We start from the raw sequence: 19,782 nt of genomic DNA, 5'->3' as shown, positions 1-19,782 counted from the left end.
GAGGTAGCTACAGCCGTGGACTACCGTACTGCGTCTGCTGCTAATATAGACTGGATGATAATGATATAAAATATATATATATATATCACTACTGCAGCCGGACAGGTATATATTATATAATGACGGACCTGCTGGACACTGTCAGCTCAGCACTGCAGACTCCTAAAGTAAGCTACTAGTATCAAGAAGATAGAAAAAAAAAAAAAACACCACGGGTAGGTGGTATACAATTATGGATGGACGAGCGACTGCCGACACAGAGGTAGCTACAGCCGTGGACTACCGTACTGCGTCTGCTGCTAATATAGACTGGATGATAATGATATAAAAAATATATATATATATCACTACTGCAGCCGGACAGGTATATATTATATAATGACGGACCTGCTGGACACTGTCAGCTCAGCACTGCAGACTCCTAAAGTAAGCTACTAGTATCAAGAAGATAGAAAGAAAAAAAAACACCACGGGTAGGTGGTATACAATTATGGATGGACGAGCGACTGCCGACACAGAGGTAGCTACAGCCGTGGACTACCGTACTGCGTCTGCTGCTAATATAGACTGGATGATAATGATATAAAAAATATATATATATATCACTACTGCAGCCGGACAGGTATATATTATATAATGACGGACCTGCTGGACACTGTCAGCAGAATGCGTTTATAGAATAAAAACACCACACGACGAGTGTTTAACTTTTTCAGGCAGACAATCACAATATACTGGTGGTCAGTGGTCACTGGTCAGTCACACTGGCACTGGCAGTGGCACTCTGGCAGCAAAAGTGTGCACTGTTAAAATATGTACTCCTGCTATAACTGCTCCCCAGTCTCCCCCACAATTAAGCTGTGTGAGCAGTGAGCACTCAGCACAGTCAGATATACAGTATTACATAGATGATGCAGCACACTGAGGGCACACTGAGGCTGAGCACAGATATGGTATGTGAATGTGTCACACTGTGTATCGTTTTTTTTCAGGCAGAGAACGGATTAATTAAACTGGTGGTCACTGGTCACACTATCAGCAAGTTGTACTCCTAATATGCTCCCCAAAATTAGTAAATCAAGTGTCTCTACTCTCTACTACTCTCTAGTCTACTCTAAACGGAGAGGACGCCAGCCACGTCCTCTCCCTATCAATCTCAATGCACGTGTGAAAATGGCGGCGACGCGCGGCTCCTTATATAGAATCCGAGTCTCGTGATAGAATACGAGCCTCGCGAGAATCCGACAGCGGGATGATGACGTTCGGGCGCGCTCGGGTTAACCGAGCAAGGCGGGAAGATCCGAGTCTGCCTCGGACCCGTGTAAAAAGCGTGAAGTTCGGGGGGGTTCGGTTTCCGAGAAACCGAACCCGCTCATCACTAATCATCATTTCTGCCATTACCTTGGTAAAGACCCTCGGTGCCGTGGACAGTCCAAACGGCAGTGTTTGGGATTGGTAATGGCAATCCTGTACCACAAATCTGAGGTACTCCTGGTGAGGATGGTAAATGGGGACATGTAGGTAAGCATCCTTGATGTCCAGGGATACCATGTAATCCCCCTTCTCCAGGCTTGCAATAACCACCCTGAGCGATTCCATCTTGAACTTGAATTTTTTTATGTATGTGTTCAAGGATTTAAAATTTAAAATGGGTCTCACCGAACCGTCCGGTTTCGGTACCACAAACAGTGTGGAATAGTAACCCCGTCCTTGTTGAAGTAGGGGCACCTTGACTATCACCTGCTGGGAATACAGCTTGTGAATTGCCTCTAGCACAGCCTCCCTGCCTGAGGGAGTTGTCGGCAAGGCAGATTTGAGGAAACGGCGGGGGGGGGAGAAGCCTCGAATTCCAGCTTGTACCCCTGAGATACTACTTGAAGGATCCAGGGATCCACCTGTGAGCGAGCCCACTGATCGCTGAAATTTTTGAGGCGGCCCCCCACCGTACCTGGCTACGCCTGTGGAGCCCCCGCGTCATGCGGTGGACTCAGAGAAAGCGGGGGAAGAATTTTGATTCTGGGAACTGGCTGACTGGTGCAGCTTTTTTCCTCTTCCCTCGTCTCTGTGCAGAAAGGAAGCGCCTTTGACCCGCTTGCTTTTCTGAAGCCGAAAGGACTGTACCTGATAATACAGTGCTTTCTTAGGCTGCGAGGAAACCTGAGGTAAAAAATTTTCTTCCCAGCTGTTGCTGTGGATACGAGGTCCCAGAGATCATCCCCAAACAATTCCTCACCCTTATAAGGCTCTATGTGCCTTTTAAAGTCAGCATCACCTGTCCAGTGTCGGGTCTCTAATACCCTCCTGACAGAATGGACATTGCATTAATTCTGGATGCCAGCCGGCAAAATATCCCTCTGTGCATCCCTCATATATAAGACGACGTCTTATGTTCGCAAAATAGTATCCCTGTTTGACAGGGTTACAGACCACGCTGCAGCAGCACTATCTGCAGGTCTCAGTCTAGTACCTGAGTGTGTAAATACAGACTTCAGGATAGCCTCCTGCTTTTTATCAGCAGGTACCTTCAAAGTGGCCGTATCCTAAGACGGCAGTGACACCTTTTTTGACAAACGTGTGAGCGCCTTATCCACCCTAGGGGATATCTCCCAGCGTAACTTATCCTCTGGCGGGAAAGGGTACGCCATCAGTAACTTTTTAGAAATTACCAGTTTCTTATCGGGGGAACCCACGCTTTTTCACACTTCATTCACTCATTTGATGGGGGAACAAAACACTGCCTGCTTTTTCTCCCCAAACATAAAACCCTTTTTTAGTGGTGCTTGGGTTAATGTCAGAAATGTGTAACACATTTTTTATTGCCGGGATCATGTAACGGATGTTCCTAGTGGATTGTGTATATGTCTCAACCTCGTCGACACTGGAGTCAGACTCCGTGTCGACATCTGTGTCTGCCATCTGAGGTAACGGGCGTTTTTGAGCCCCTGATGGCCTTTGAGACGCCTGGGCAGGCGCGGGCTGAGAAGCCGGCTGTCCCATAGCTGTTACGTCATCCAGCCTTTTATGTAAGGAGTTGACACTGTCGGTTTATACCTTCCACCTATCCATCCACTCTGGTGTCGGCCCCACAGGGGGCGACATCACATTTATCGGCATCTGCTCTGCCATCACATAAGCCTCCTCATCAAACGTGTCGACACAGCCGTACCGACACACCGCACACACACAGGGAATGCTCTGACTGAGGACAGGACCCCACACAGCCCTTTGGGGAGACAGAGAGAGAGTATGCCAGCACACACCAGAGCGCTATATAATTTAGGGATTAACACTATATTGAGTGAATTTTTCTCAATAGCTGCTTGTATATACAATATTGCGCCTAAATTTAGTGCCCCCCCTCTCTTTTTAACCCTTTGAGCCTGCAAACTACAGGGGAGAGCCTGGGGAGCTGTCTTCCAGCTGCACTGTGAAGAGAAAATGCCGCCAGTGTGCTGAGGGAGATAGCTCCGCCCCTTTTTCGCAGACTTTTCTCCCGCTTTTTTATGGATTATGGCAGGGGTATTTATCACATATATAGCCTCTGGGGCTATATATTGTGATATATTTGCCAGCCAAGGTGTTTTTATTGCTGCTCAGGGCGCCCCCCCCCCCCAGCGCCCTGCACCCTCAGTGACCGGAGTGTGAAGTGTGCATGAGGAGCAATGGCGCACAGCTGCAGTGCTGTGCGCTACCTTGGTGAAGACTGATGTCTTCTGCCGCCGATTTTCCGGACCTCTTCTTGCTTCTGGCTCTGTAAGGGGGACGGCGGCGCGGCTCCGGGAACGAACACCAAGGCCAGTTCCATGCGGTCGATCCCTCTGGAGCTAATGGTGTCCAGTAGCCTAAGAAGCCCAAGCTAGCTGCAAGCAGGTAGGTTCGCTTCTTCTCCCCTTAGTCCCTCGATGCAGTGAGCCTGTTGCCAGCAGGTCTCACTGTAAAATAAAAAACCTAAAATAAACTTTCTTTCTAGGAGCTCAGGAGAGCCCCTAGTGTGCATCCAGCTCGGCCGGGCACAGAAATCTAACTGAGGCTTGGAGGAGGGTCATAGTGGGAGGAGCCAGTGCACACCAGGTAGTCTAAAAGCTTTCTTTTAGTTGTGCCCAGTCTCCTGCGGAGCCGCTATTCCCCATGGTCCTTACGGAGTTCCCAGCATCCACTAGGACGTCAGAGAAATAGAGTTTCTGACTGCAATGCCACAGGCAATGGGTTCGAATCTCGGGTATGTCAGTATCTTGAAAGTAAAAAATTACAGTGTGACTGAATAATAAAGAAATCTCAAGTTAAGTTCATGAATGTGGTGTAGGTATTAGTAAAGGGAAAGGGTGGGGGAAGGAGACGGGCTGTCAGGAGATGCTGGGCTTCAAAAAGAGGGGGAAGCTGCAAGTGAAAGTAATTAAAACAGATAATTGACAAGTGCCACCAGCAGCGCCCCCTACCCTGCAGCACTATATGCGGTGGCACACTCCGCACACACCTAGTTACGGCCCTGCTTCTTACACACACTGGTGGTCATTCCGAGTTGTTCGCTCGTTGCCGATTTTCGCTATATTGCGATTAGTCGCTTAATGCGCATGCGCAAGGTTCCCAGAGCACATGCGCTTAGTTATTTTACACAAAAGTTAGGTATTTTACTCACGGCATAACGAGGATTTTTCATCGTTCTGGTGATCGTACTGTGATTGACAGGAAGTGGGTGTTTCTGGGCGGAAACTGGCCGTTTTATGGGCGTGTGTGAAAAAATGCTGGCGTTTCTGGGAAAAACGCGGGAGTGTCTGAAGAAACGGGGGAGTGTCTGGGCGAACGCTGGGTGTGTTTGTGACGTCAAACCAGGAACGAAACTGACTGAACTGATCGCAATGGCTGAGTAAGTCTGGAGCTACTCAGAAACTGCAAAGAAATTTCTATTCGCAATTCTGCTAATCTTTCGTTCGCAATTCTGCTATGCTAAGATACACTCCCAGAGGGCGGCGGCTTAGCGTGTGCAATGCTGCTAAAAGCAGCTAGCGAGCGAACAACTCGGAATGAGGGCCACTATACATTCTGCTGGATTTCCATTCATTTCTATCACAGGTGGAATAGGTGTGTTACTTTTAGAGATGTGCAGTTCGGTTCTCTAAAAATCCGAATCCACCTGAATTTTGTGGCTCTGAACTGAACCAAAACCCAGTCTGGAACCCCCGAGGAGGCCCGATCTGAATCGAGACCTTGTCCCACAGTTCAAAATTTGGATTTTAAATATGAATTTCAGGATTTGAATTGCAAAAATTACAGAGAAGTTTCGCTGTTTTTATCAATGAGTATTGATTTTTTTATTGGTTTTAAACCGAACTGAAATCCGAATCACCAAAACACTTGAGAGTGGTTTTGCCAAATGAATTATTTAGAACCAAAACCAAAACACGGGTGCCCACACACTTTGAGGTAATGTATTGCCCCTATGCTTATTTTAAATGACAAAACAAAGTCTACAAATACTTTTCACATGTAATCATTTATATTTCATGTAAAAACATTTGGGACATCAGGAGAATTTCAGGGTACTCAGAAACACCCCTTGGGTGCACCACTGATAGGTGGAGTAGGCCGCTCCTGTTTAGTTGTCTATTATTAACCACTTAACTGATTATCATGTTTTCCAAAAATCACTTAAAAAATTGTTAATTTGTTTGGTAAATGTCAGTATTTCAATATGTTTGTGTAAAACAATATGCCTAGTGGGTGACTAGTAACACACCCCTGTACATAAGTCCCAATTATAATATTACACCCCACTCACCACACCCAGTGGTAATAGAACCCCACAATGACATTACCCCCCCATCCATGTTCACAGTACCCTTTGAAGAAAACCCACCCCCTCCTAGTATCTGTAAATCTTCATTGTCTATAAATCTCCCGACTCCCGCAGGGCCAAAAATACTGTTTTGTACCATTAACCCCTCACCCCAAAGTGTCCACAGATCCCCTTTCCGACTGTAGAGCACAGAGGAGGGTCTCACGGGGAGACTGAGAATAAGTTCACCTGCTGATCTCTGCACCTGGAATGCAGAGATCAGCAATAGTGCTAGGAGAGATACTTCACTTCTTTGGGGGATGCCCAATTACCCACGGAACACTACCAAGGGTAATGATATCGCCCCGAGCTATCCTCTTAGCGCCGATAAGCCAGCCCAAGCCACAGTTTATCAGGGATTGTGTCACCTGCCTCAGCGCCGGGCATCGGCTCCCCCCACCACATGACTCTCACCTAGCCGGGGCACCTGGGGCGAGGGAAGAGGGCTGGATGTGGGTGCATGAGTACCCGCCCCACGGGTGCCCTCCCTTCCATCCCCTCCCTTATAGAGCAAGTGTGGGGCACTGACTGAAAGGGTTGCTGCGGCATATCGGGGATTTTGATTCACCCCCGTAAAAAAATATTGGTGAAACACTGGGAAAATTTTTGAAAAACTCCTTATTTTTGCCCCCGATGTTTCATCCTCACCTAGGGGGTCAATCCGACTTGATCGCTCGCTAGCAACTTTTTGCAGCGCTGCAATCAGGTTAAATCTCGGCAAAACTGCGCTTGCGTATGCACCGCAATGCGCAGGCGCGTCGTATGGGTACAAAAAGGATCGGTGCTGGGCGATGGATTTAACGAAGAATCTATTCGCACAGCCGATAGCAAGGTGATTGACAGAAAGAGGGCGTTTGTGGGTGTCAACTGACCGTTTTCTGGGAGTGTTTGGAAAAACGCAGGCGTGTCCAAGCGTTTGCAGGGCGGGTGTCTGACGTCAATTCCGGGACCGGACAGGCTGAAGTGATCGCTGCAGCTAAGTAAGTCCAAAGCTACTCAGAAACTGGAAAAAAACTTTTTTTGTGCCGTCGGCTGCAAAAGCGTTCACACACTTGCAAAGCGAAAATACACTCCCCTATAGGCGGCGACTATCTGATCGCAGTACAGCAAAAAGTTGCTAGCGAGCGATCAACTCGGAATGACCCCCCCTAATTGGATACCCCCTTTGTATTTAAATGTAACTTTACAGCCAGAGCATGCACTCCAGAGTGTCGGAGATTGCTACATTGTTGCCTGGGAGCCAGAGGAGAAGGAAGACATCGGTTCCGCACATGGGGGGTCATTTCGAGTTGTTCACTCGTTGCCGATTTTCGCAACGGAGCGATTAAGGCGAAAATGCGCATGCGCATGGTACGCAGTGCGCATGTGCTAAGTATTTTAGCTCAAAACTTAGTAGATTGACTCACGTCCGAATGAAGAATTTCCATCGTTGAAGTGATCGGAGTGTGATTGACAGGAAGTGGGTGTTTCTGGGCGGAAACTGACCGTTTTCTGGGAGTGTGCGGAAAAACGCAGGCGTGCCAGGATAAAACGCGGGAGTGTCTGGAGAAACGGGGGAGTGGCTGGCCGAACGCAGGGCGTGTTTGTGACGTCAAACCAGGAACGAAACGGGCTGAGCTGATCGCAGTGTAGGAGTAAGTGTCGAGCTACTCAGAAACTGCTAAGAATGTTCTATTCGCAATTCTGCTAATCTTTCGGTTGCTATTCTGCTAAGCTAAGATACACTCCCAGAGGGCGGCGGTTTAGTGTGTGCAATGCTGCTAAAATCTGCTAGCGAGCGAACAACTCGGAATGACCCCCATGTTCCTTATATTTGCCATGCAGCCATTTATTGTACTCACTTTGATTGGATTCCCTCTGATCCATGTGGCTGGAGGAGATACTGGTGGACAATCTTATCTCTCAATGTTCCGGCCAACTTGATTTTTTTTCTTAATCGATGAAGGTTTATGATATAAAGTGTTATTGATCCTCGCACATAATTATGGCTAATATGTAAAAAAAACATAGAAAGACATTAGTATCACACAAAATATAAAGAACCTACCATAAGTGGCGGATCTGTCTGTCTGGTGCTGTCACAGATAGTGTAAAGTTCTAAAAAGGATAAAGCTGTAAATCTGGTACAGTGAGCACTTGGGCCCAAATGTATTATGCTTTAAAAAGTGATAAAGTGGAGACAAATAAAGAGAGATAAATGACCAGCCAATCAGCTCCTGTCATTTTTCAAATACATCCAGTAACATGGCAGTTAGGAAGCTGATTGGCTGGTACTTTATCACTTTATCTGTCTCCACATTATCACTTTTTAAGGCTTAATACATTTGGGCAATTGTATGAAGCAGTGATGAGTGGAGAAGTGAGCCAGTGCAGAAGTTGCCCATGGCAACCAATCAGCTGCTCTGTATAATTTTATAGTATGCAAATTATAAATGTTACTTCAATGCTGATTGGTTGCCCTGGGCTGGCTCACTTCTCCACTCTTATCACTGCTTTATACATTGACACCCAAGGGCCTTGGGGGGGTCATTCCGAGTTGACCGCTAGCTGCTTTCGTTCGCTGCGCAGCGATCAGGCAAAAAATCGGCACTTCTGCGCATGCGTATGCGGTGCAATGCGCACGCGCGACGTACTATTACAACGAACTATGTCGTTTCACACAAGGTCTAGCGAAGCTTTTCAGTCGCACTGCTGGCCGCAGAGTGATTGACAGGAAGTGGGCGTTTCTGGGTGTTAACTGGCCGTTTTCAGGGAGTGTTTGAAAAAACACAGGCGTGCCAGGAAAAACGCAGGCGTGGCTGGCCGAACGCAGGGCGTGTTCGTGACGTCAAAACAGGAACTGAACAGTCCGAAGGCATCGCTAGCTCTGAGTAGGTCTGCAGATACTCTGAAACTGCACTAAATTATTTTGTAGCCGCTGTGCGATCCTTTCGTTCGCACTTCTGCTAAGATAAAATACACTCCCACTGGGAGGCGGCATAGCGTTTGCACGGCTGCTCAAAACTGCTAGCGAGCGATCAACTCGGAATGAGGGCCTTGGTGCACTGGTAGGCTACGAGGACATAAGTGATATTTCCATGTTGGCAGATGCAGGAACCTCAAGCAGCATGGACTATACATGACTGTTAGTACTTAGTTGATCCTTTGGCAGTGGACCCTGGACAGTAAGTGGGCAGGGGGCAGGGAAAAAGAGTTTGCTTTCCTCAGTGAGCAGAGAGTGAACAGGAGCATGCTTTATGGAAGGTCTCTGCAGGGGCGTTTTAAGAGAGGAGGAGGCCCGTGTTCAGCCTCCTCCGTTCGAGCCCCCTCCTCTCTGCCCGGAGCGCTGTAGAGTCTGAGCACTAGAGGGCTCAGACTCTACTGTGAATGCGCAGATCTCCGGGAAAATGGCGCGGCGGCCATTTTCCCTGAGATTTCTCTACTGCGCATGTGCAGAACTCCGTGAAAATGGCCGCTGAGCCATTTTCACGGAGTTCTAATAGCGCTGCGGATGCCGGCGCTGGACTTCAGAGGGGTGAGTATTTTAAAAATGGGTGCAGTGTGTGCGGAGGGGGCCCCCTCTGGACTCAGGGGCCCGTGATGTATCCTTGCCACCACACTGCAGTGCAGCTTTGTGCCTATTCCCCCGTAATCTGGCATTCATTTGTACAGCTGGTAATGGGCATACGCTTTTGTACACTTACTTGTGGTGGCTGGTACAGTGGGCATAGATGCGCAGTTTGTCGCGTATGACTTTTCCCGGACGAGGTTTCCTTTGTATACCAGCTACGTGAACAGCCAATACTTTAGGACCCACAAGCCTCTTAAAAACGATTGACAACCAATAATCCTGAAATAAAGAATGATAAAAGCAATTCAGAAATAGAAGACAGTGGTCTCTTGTACAGTTAATTAGCGTGTTTCCATGGAAAGAAACCACTCATATTTTCTTTAAAATCAGTCTTTCAAGTGTCTAGAGCCATATTGCTGTATTTGAATATTGCAGTGACCGTGAGGGAGTGAATACTAAAAGGCACTACCCATCACAGCTATTATTACATTATACTGCCCAGGATAAAGCCTCAGAACACATATCCTACCTGCAGATGCCCTGTAGCAGCCCAGATACACCCACTCAGCTGCAAGTGGAGGTGTGGCTGGGATGCGCATGACTCATAGCTGCAGACGTATAGCTACAGAGCATGCGCCATGGGGAACATCACAAGACCCATCTGGAAAACGGACTTGTGTACAACCCTGTGGAGGTCATTAATGCTGCACACTAGGGGGCTGACTCTGAATGGCCAGCAAAGTGGCTGTAGGAGCGGGCAGAAGCCAGATTATGGGGGAGATGTACTAAGCAGTGATAAAAGTGGAGAAGCGAGCCAGTGGAGAAGTTGCCCATGGCAACCAATCAGCATTGACGTAACATTTATAATTTGCATACTATAAAAGTTTACGGAGAAGCTGATTGGTTGCCATGGGCAACTTCTCCACTGGCTCGCTTCTCCACTTTTATCACTGCTAAGTACATGTCCCCCTTAGGTGTCTATTCATGAAGCAGTGAAAAGAGTGGAGAAGTGAGCCAGTGGAGAAGTTGCCCATGGCAACCAGTCACCTGCTACGTATACCTTTATAGAATGCATTTTATAAATGTTACCTCAACACTGATTGGTGTCCATGGGCAACTTCTCCACTGGCTCACTTCTTCACAAGTTTCACTGCTTCATGAATAGACCCCTTACTTCCTTATGCCAATGAGGGAATGCGTAGGGCTTTTGCAGGAGTTTGTGCATCTGTAAGTGGAATCCTGCAACCCCCATTGATTTCACACCAGCCGAGATAACCATCATTATTAATAACAGCACTTGCATCAGCCCCATGCTAAGTGATAGACATCCATCAGAAACAGTCTTCCCTTTTCTGTATCACATGGAGCTGTTGATACACGCCCATGACAGGGCGGTTCTGTTTGCTCCCTTTGTCACCGCCCAGTACCACCCAGAAATTCCCAATTTTATGGAAAGACAGATCCGGCCATGTACTATCCGACTCAGAATATCACAGACACATAAATATGCATACAATTTGCATCTATGCATGCGCTGTACGCTCATGTCCATCTGACCGATCCAAAGATAGCCCCTTAATGCAGAGACATGAAAATGCACAAACTTCATATCAATGTCCCAGCACCACATAATATGCAGTACCTGCTCGTTGTCAGGGGTTCTGCTTGTGGCCATGGCTTCTGCTCATTGTCAGGGGATTCTCCCCGCTCCCACCCCTCCCTGCCGCCGCAGCCGACTGTTCCGCTGCTTCAAGTAAACACACTATTGAAAATGTCCCTCCCAAAATGGCCGCCGCCTCAGAGGAGACAGATATTAAAAATACTAGAGGATACTCTAGTATTTTTAATAACTGTCTCCTCTGAGGCAGCAGTCATCTTGAGAGGATTATTTTCAATAGAGCCTGCAGGCGGACAGGGACGGATGGCACCGGTGGGCCGACGGCAGCATGAGCGAACTGGGCCCTCCCCTCTCTGTTAGAAAGGCCGGGCCCGGGACAGCTGTGCCCGCAGCACCCCCCTGATGGCGGGCCTTGGAACACCCACAACATTTTCACTACACTTCTACCAGCGCGCATCTGAACTCACAACTGTGACTGTATAGATGCAAACCGGACGCATGTGCGGCACGACTTAGATGCACAAATGTCCTCCTCTGCATCTGCCTTCGGCAGCGCGTCCACCGCTGAATCAGCCCCAACGTAGCGGCTGCTGGATAGGTCACAGCAAGGGTTCTGCACATGCAGTACACTGCATCTCTACCAGCGGCTAAACTGCACCGATCTGGAGGCTGCTTTGATGCTGCTCATCGCTGGAACCGGCTACAGGCACAATGTTGTCGTAAAGATATTAATAGCAATTTAAGCTTTGGAACCTGGATCAAATTAGTGCCTAATGAGTAGCTGTGTCTGATTGTTCTTTTTATTACAGCAAGTGCAGGCGCAACAGCTGGATGAAATGAATGCTATGTGAGTCATTAGTAGAAATTCAACACATGATTTCCTTCTGCTTCTTAAGTTAAACTCCCTGGTGTTAATACGCTCATGACTATTTATTCTCATGAACATGCTCATTAGGTTACACACTAGTTTCTCTGCTTTGTATTAAATTAAGTACAGCCGCTAAAGAGAGCTCCAGCACACTGTAATTGTCCCCCATTCACATTTTCAATCAAATAATTGGAATGTATTAAAGTTTCCTTAGTAAAATATTTGTAATTTTTTTTATTTTGTATTTTTTTTAAACAAGGGATTCTTCTCAGTCTCTTTATTAACAGAATAGAATGAAATTAGCTCTGTAGTGTGACGTTCCACGTTACATTAACGCACATTTTGCTGGATATTTTCAACAATACCAATTCCAATACCCGTGCGCATTTCAATTACATTTGCCAAGCCGCAGGCAACAAGGCCAGGGTGCGATTTAACTCTGCAGTGCATGACCTACATGAAGTGCATGAGAGATTGGGAAAAATCACCCTGAACCCCAAGTTGGGGTGCCGCCGTGGTCCCAGAGCAAGTTCTGGTGATTTTTCCTAAAATTAACGATTTTAGGAAAAATAAGAATTTATTTACCGATAATTCTATTTCTCGTAGTCCGTAGTGGATGCTGGGGACTCCGTAAGGACCATGGGGAATAGCGGCTCCGCAGGAGACAGGGCACAAAAGTAAAAGCTTCAGGATCAGGTGGTGTGCACTGGCTCCTCCCCCTATGACCCTCCTCCAAGCCTCAGTTAGGATACTGTGCCCGGACGAGCGTACACAATAAGGAAGGATCTTGAATCCCGGGTAAGACTCATACCAGCCACACCAATCACACTGTACAACCTGTGATCTGAACCCAGTTAACAGCATGATAACAGCGGAGCCTCTGAAAAGATGGCTCACAACAATAATAACCCGATTTTTGTAACAATAACTATGTACAAGTATTGCAGACAATCCGCACTTGGGATGGGCGCCCAGCATCCACTACGGACTACGAGAAATAGAATTATCGGTAAGTAAATTCTTATTTTCTCTGACGTCCTAAGTGGATGCTGGGGACTCCGTAAGGACCATGGGGATTATACCAAAGCTCCCAAACGGGCGGGAGAGTGCGGATGACTCTGCAACACCGAATGAGAGAACTCCAGGTCCTCCTCAGCCAGGGTATCAAATTTGTAGAATTTTGCAAACGTGTTTGCCCCTGACCAAGTAGCAGCTCGGCAAAGTTGTAAAGCCGAGACCCCTTGGGCAGTCGCCCAAGATGAGCCCACCTTCCTTGTGGAATGGGCATTTACAGATTTTGGCTGTGGCAGGCCTGCCACAGAATGTGCAAGCTGAATTGTACTACAAATCCAACGAGCAATCGTCTGCTTAGAAGCAGGAGCACCCAGTTTGTTGGGTGCATACAGGATAAACAGCGAGTCAGTTTTCCTGACTCCAGCCGTCCTGGAAACATATATTTTCAGGGCCCTGACAACATCTAGCAACTTGGAGTCCTCCAAGTCCCTATTAGCCGCAGGTACCACAATAGGCTGGTTCAGGTGAAACGCTGACACCACCTTAGGGAAAAACTGGGGACGAGTCCGCAGTTCTGCCCTGTCCGAATGGAAAAAGAGATATGGGCTTTTGTGAGACAAAGCCGCCAATTCTGACACTCGCCTGGCCGAGGCCAGGGCCAACCGCATGGTCACTTTCCATGTGAGATATTTCAAATCCACAGATTTGAGCGGTTCAAACCAATGTGATTTGAGGAATCCCAGAACTACGTTGAGATCCCACGGTGCCACTGGAGGCACAAAAGGGGGTTGCATATGCAGTACTCCCTTGACAAACGTCTGGACTTCAGGAACTGAAGCCAATTCTTTCTGGAAGAAATTCGACTGGGCCGAAATTTGAACCTTAATGGACCCCAATTTTAGGCCCATAGACACTCCTGTTTGCAGGAAATGCAGGAATCGACCGAGTTGAAATTTCTTCGTGGGGGCCTTCCTGGCCTCACACCACGCAACATATTTTCGCCACCTGTGGTGATAATGTTGTGCGGTCACCTCCTTCCTGGCTTTGACCAGGGTAGGGATGACCTCTTCCGGAATGCCTTTTTCCCTTAGGATCCGGCGTTCAACCGCCATGCCGTCAAACGCAGCCGCGGTAAGTCTTGGAACAGACATGGTACTTGCTGAAGCAAGTCCCTTCTTAGCGGCAGAGGCCATGGGTCCTCTGTGAGCATCTCTTGAAGTTCCGGGTACCAAGTCCTTCTTGGCCAATCCGGAGCCACGAGTATAGTTCTTACTCCTCTACGTCTTATAATTCTCAGTACCTTGGGTATGAGAAGCAGAGGAGGGAACACATACACCGACTGGTACACCCACGGTGTTACCAGAACGTCCACAGCTATTGCCTGAGGGTCTCTTGACCTGGCGCAATACCTGTCCAGTTTTTTGTTCAGGCGGGACGCCATCATGTCCACCTTTGGTCTTTCCCAACGGTTCACAATCATGTGGAAGACTTCCAGATGAAGTCCCCACTCTCCCGGGTGGAGGTCGTGCCTGCTGAGGAAGTCTTCCCAGTTGTCCACTCCCGGAATAAACACTGCTATCACATGATTTTCCGCCCAGCGAAGAATCCTTGCAGTTTCTGCCATTGCCCTCCTGCTTCTTGTGCCGCCCTGTCTGTTTACGTGGGCGACTGCCGTGATGTTGTCCGACTGGATCAATACCGGCTGACCTTGAAGCAGAGGTCTTGCTAAGCTTAGAGCATTGTAAATTGCCCTTAGCTCCAGTATATTTATGTGGAGAGAAGTCTCCAGACTTGACCACACTCCCTGGAAATTTTTTCCCTGTGTGACTGCTCCCCAGCCTCTCAGGCTGGCATCCGTGGTCACCAGGACCCAGTCCTGAATGCCGAATCTGCGGCCCTCTAGTAGATGAGCACTCTGCAGCCACCACAGAAGAGACACCCTTGTCCTTGGAGACAGGGTTATCCGCTGATGCATCTGAAGATGCGATCCGGACCATTTTTCCAGCAGATCCCACTGAAAAGTTCTTGCGTGAAATCTGCCGAATGGAATCGCTTCGTAAGAAGCCACCATTTTTCCCAGGACCCTTGTGCAATGATGCACTGACACTTTTCCTGGTTTTAGGAGGTTCCTGACTAGCTCGGATAACTCCCTGGCTTTCTCCTCCGGGAGAAACACCTTTTTCTGGACTGTGTCCAGAATCATCCCTAGGAACAGCAGACGTGTCGTCGGGATCAGCTGCGATTTTGGAATATTTAGAATCCACCCGTGCTGTTGTAGCAGTACCCGAGATAGTGCTACTCCGACCTCCAACTGTTCCCTGGACTTTGCCCTTATCAGGAGATCGTCCAAGTAAGGGATAATTAAGACGTCTTTTCTTCGAAGAAGAATCATCATTTCGGCCCTTACCTTGGTAAAGACCCGGGGTGCCGTGGACAATCCAAACGGCAGCGTCTGAACTGATAGTGACAGTTCAGTACCACGAACCTGAGGTACCCTTGGTGAGAAGGGCAAATTGGGACATGGAGGTAAGCATCCTTGATGTCCAAGGACACCATATAGTCCCCTCTTCCAGGTTCGCTATCACTGCTCTGAGTGACTCCATCTTGATTTGAACCTTTTTATGTAAGTGTTCAAAGATTTCAGATTTAGAATAGGTCTCACCGAGCCGTCTGGCTTCGGTACCACAAATAGTGTGGAATAATACCCCTTTCCTTGTTGTAGGAGGGGTACTTTGATTATCACCTGCTGGTGAATTGCTTCCAATACTGCCTCCCTGTCGGAGGGAGACGTTGGTAAAGCAGACTTCAGGAACCTGCGAGGAGGCGACGTCTCGAATTCCAATCTGTACCCCTGAGATACTACCTGTAGGATCCAGGGGTCCACTTGCGAGTGAGCCCACTGCGCGCTGAAACTCTTGAGACGACCCCCCACCGCACCTGAGTCCGCTTGTAAGGCCCCAGCGTCATGCTGAGGACTTGGCAGAAGCGGTGGAGGGCTTCTGTTCCTGGGAAGGGGCTGCCTGCTGCAGTCTTTTTCCCTTTCCTCTACCCCTGGGCAGATATGACTGGCCTTTTGCCCGCTTGCCCTTATGGGGACGAAAGGACTGAGGCTGAAAAGACGGTGTCTTTTTCTGCTGAGAGGTGACTTGGGGTAAAAAGGTGGATTTACCAGCTGTTGCCGTGGCCACCAGGTCCGATAGACCTACCCCAAATAACTCCTCCCCTTTATACGGCAATACTTCCATGTGCCGTTTGGAATCCGCATCACCTGACCACTGTCGTGTCCATAAACATCTTCTGGCAGAAATGGACATCGCACTTACTCTTGATGCCAGAGTGCAAATATCCCTCTGTGCATCTCGCATATATAGAAATGCATCCTTTAAATGCTCTATAGTCAATAAAATACTGTCCCTGTCAAGGGTATCAATATTTTCAGTCAGGGAAACCGACCAAGCCACCCCAGCACTGCACATCCAGGCTGAGGCGATCGCTGGTCGCAGTATAACACCAGTATGTGTGTATATACTTTTTAGGATATTTTCCAGCCTCCTATCAGCTGGTTCCTTGAGGGCGGCCGTATCTGGAGACGGTAACGCCACTTGTTTTGATAAGCGTGTGAATGCCTTATCCACCCTAGGGGGTGTTTCCCAACGCGCCCTAACTTCTGGCGGGAAAGGGTATAACGCCAATAATTTCTTAGATATTAGCAATTTTTAATTCATCTGATTCAGGAAAAACTACAGGTAGTTTTTTCACACCCCACATAATACCCTTTTTTGTGGTACTTGTAGTATCAGAAATATGTAACACCTCCTTCATTGCCCTTATCATGTAACGTGTGGCCCTACTGGAAAATACGTCTGTTTCTTCACCGTCGACACTGGAGTCAGTGTCCGTGTCTGTGTCGACCGACTGAGGTAATGGGCGTTTTAAAGCCCCTGACGGTGTTTGAGACGCCTGGACAGGTACTAATTGGTTTGCCGGCCGTCTCATGTCGTCAACCGACCTTGCAGCGTGTTGACATTATCACGTAATTCCATAAATAAGCCATCCATTCCGGTGTCGACTCCCTAGGGGGTGACATCACCATTACAGGCAATTTCTCCGCCTCCACACCAACATCGTCCTCATACATGTCGACACACACGTACCGACACACAGCACACACACAGGGAATGCTCTGATAGAGGACAGGACCCCACTAGCCCTTTGGGGAGACAGAGGGAGAGTTTGCCAGCACACACCAAAACGCTATAATTATACAGGGACAACCTTATAATAAATGTTTTCCCTTATAGCATCTTAATATATTATAATATCGCCACACAAAATGCCCCCCCTCTCTGTTTTAACCCTGTTTCTGTAGTGCAGTGCAGGGGAGAGCCTGGGAGCCTTCCTAGCAGCGGAGCTGTGTAGGAAAATGGCGCTGTGTGCTGAGGAGAATAGGCCCCGCCCACTTTCCGGCGGGCTCTTCTCCCGGTTTTTCTGACAACCTGGCAGGGGTTAAATACATCCATATAGCCTCAGGGGCTATATGTGATGTATTTTTAGCCAGCATAGGTACTTTCATTGCTGCCCAGGGCGCCCCCCCCAGCGCCCTGCACCCTCAGTGACCGTTGGTGTGAAGTGTGCTGAGAGCAATGGCGCACAGCTGCCGTGCTGTGCGCTACCTTAAGAAGACTGGGAAGTCTTCAGCCGCCGATTTCTGGACCTCTTCTCTCTTCAGCATCTGCAAGGGGGTCGGCGGCGCGGCTCCGGTGACCCATCCAGGCTGTACCTGTGATCGTCCCTCTGGAGCTAGTGTCCAGTAGCCTAAGAAGCCAATCCATCCTGCACGCAGGTGAGTTCACTTCTTCTCCCCTAAGTCCCGCGTTGCAGTGAGCCTGTTGCCAGCAGGACTCACTGAAAATAAAAAACCTAACAAAACTTTTACTCTAAGCAGCTCTTTAGGAGAGCCACCTAGATTGCACCCTTCTCGGCCGGGCACAAAAACCTAACTGAGGCTTGGAGGAGGGTCATAGGGGGAGGAGCCAGTGCACACCACCTGATCCTGAAGCTTTTACTTTTGTGCCCTGTCTCCTGCGGAGCCGCTATTCCCCATGGTCCTTACGGAGTCCCCAGCATCCACTTCTATAGAATCACCTCACCTCATCTCATTTTCAGTCCTGCAATTGAATACCAAAACCCTGCACAATTCTGAATACCAAAATTTGCCACCGGCAATTGAATCTGCCCTTAAAGTCCCTTTCACGTTACCTGGGAATTTGAAGGATCTAGCAAATTCCCACTTCTCAGCTTTATGACCCTGGTCGGAAGCAGAGTCGGGGACTTGGAACAAAGGGGGACATTTACTAAGCAGTGATAAGAGCAGAGAAGTGAGCCAGTGGAGAAGTGACCCCATCAACCAGTCAGCACCTCTGTATAATTTTATAGTATGCAAATTATAGACATTCCTTCAGTGCTGATTGGTTGCCATGGTCAACTTCTCCGCTGGCTCACTTCTCCCCTCTTATCAATGCTTAGTAAATGCCCTCCCTTAGTCCCGGGTTGTGTCCTTTTACACATGCAGAAATCCCAGATTCACGTGCATAGACCTGAAATGTAGCAACATGTCTAAAAGGGGTTTGGTGTGCTCCAGAAAACACCATTCATACCACACATGTGCAGGTAATAGAGGTTATACAGCTGACATGTTTAATCATGGAATATAATGATAATTGTGGAGTGTAAAATAGACTGGATTCTGGGGAACATGAAGAAGACACTATAGATAATAGCATGCATCTCTTCAAGCTACCCAGATGGGGCAGTAGTAAGGGTGTACATAAAGGCTTTAGCAGTAAAGGGCCCTGGACATTGAGCGAGCCGCCCGACGGCGGATCCGGCCGACCTGTCCTGGGGACCTGGCGGCGGCGGGAGGGGGGAGATGGGGGCAGTGACTGGGGGAGTGAAGTTTCTTCACTTCCCCCATCACCCGGCTTCACAGAAGTGCAGGCAAATATGGAACGAGATCATCCATATTGGCCTGCATGCACAGCCGACGGGGCCGCGCATCGTTCATCGCTGGTGCCTCCACACTGAAAGATATGAACGGTATCTCGTTCATTAATGAACGAGATCGTTCATATCTTTGAGTATTATCGCCCAGTGTGTAGGGCCTATAAGTTACATGGTCACACCTCCACAGTCATCTTCTAGTCACGTTTAAGAACTTCCCTCAACACCAGCTCATGACGGCTGGATAACTAACAAGCTTCTATTAAATGTTGCAGTCGCCAACATGGAATGACCGCGGTCTTCACTTTATTCCCTGACTGCCAATTGCGTGCACCCCACAATTCATCGTGCCCTAGGCTGCAGCCTAATCAAGATATAATGAAAAAAGTTCTCATAAAGAAGCACAGTAGTAATCAGACAATAGTAATACAGTTTAATTAGTACATTTAAAAATACAATAAATACCATAGATAATTGCGAGCAGGGCCTTCCTACCTCTATGACTGTTTGTTATCACCCAGTTTGTTATTGTTATTTGAAATTGTAAAGCGCAACTGAATTTGCTGCGCTATATAAGAAACTGTTAATAAATAATAAAAATAAATAATTCAGAAAGGCTCTTCAAAATTTCATCCAATGCTGGTATATCATATACAGTAAATAGTTCCAATGTAACTAGTACCAATTATTACCAATGTATTGTCCTGAACTGCTGCTATTATATGTCCGCTGAGCACTGATTGTAAAATAGCGCATCACGTAGAAACATACGAGTGTCGCATTCTATGCTAATAATATACATCATCCACGTATTATCTTCTGCATCTAGAAGACTTTCTTGTGACAGCAGATAGTGGATGTCACAGGATTTTTTTTTTACATTGGCAACTCAACAAATA

General features: G+C 47.9%; 1 protein-coding gene across 2 annotated transcripts in view; it reads right to left on the bottom strand.

Annotated features, from left to right (window-relative positions):
* LOC135056746 (inactive heparanase-2-like) overlaps window positions 1–19,782 on the bottom strand; it is a 211,569-nt gene that overhangs the window by 21,341 nt on the left and 170,446 nt on the right. For both annotated transcript variants that reach the window (XM_063962283.1, XM_063962282.1), the window contains exons 8-9: window positions 9,517–9,662; window positions 7,675–7,821 (exon numbers count right to left, since the gene is read on the bottom strand). In XM_063962283.1, the coding sequence (XP_063818353.1) occupies window positions 7,675–7,821; window positions 9,517–9,662 (293 nt within the window). The remainder of the gene's footprint in view (window positions 1–7,674; window positions 7,822–9,516; window positions 9,663–19,782) is intronic.

The sequence above is a fragment of the Pseudophryne corroboree genome, chromosome 3, assembly GCF_028390025.1.
Source record: "Pseudophryne corroboree isolate aPseCor3 chromosome 3, aPseCor3.hap2, whole genome shotgun sequence".
NCBI classification, from domain to species: domain Eukaryota; kingdom Metazoa; phylum Chordata; class Amphibia; order Anura; family Myobatrachidae; genus Pseudophryne; species Pseudophryne corroboree.
This window is presented reverse-complemented; position numbering and strand designations above follow the sequence as displayed.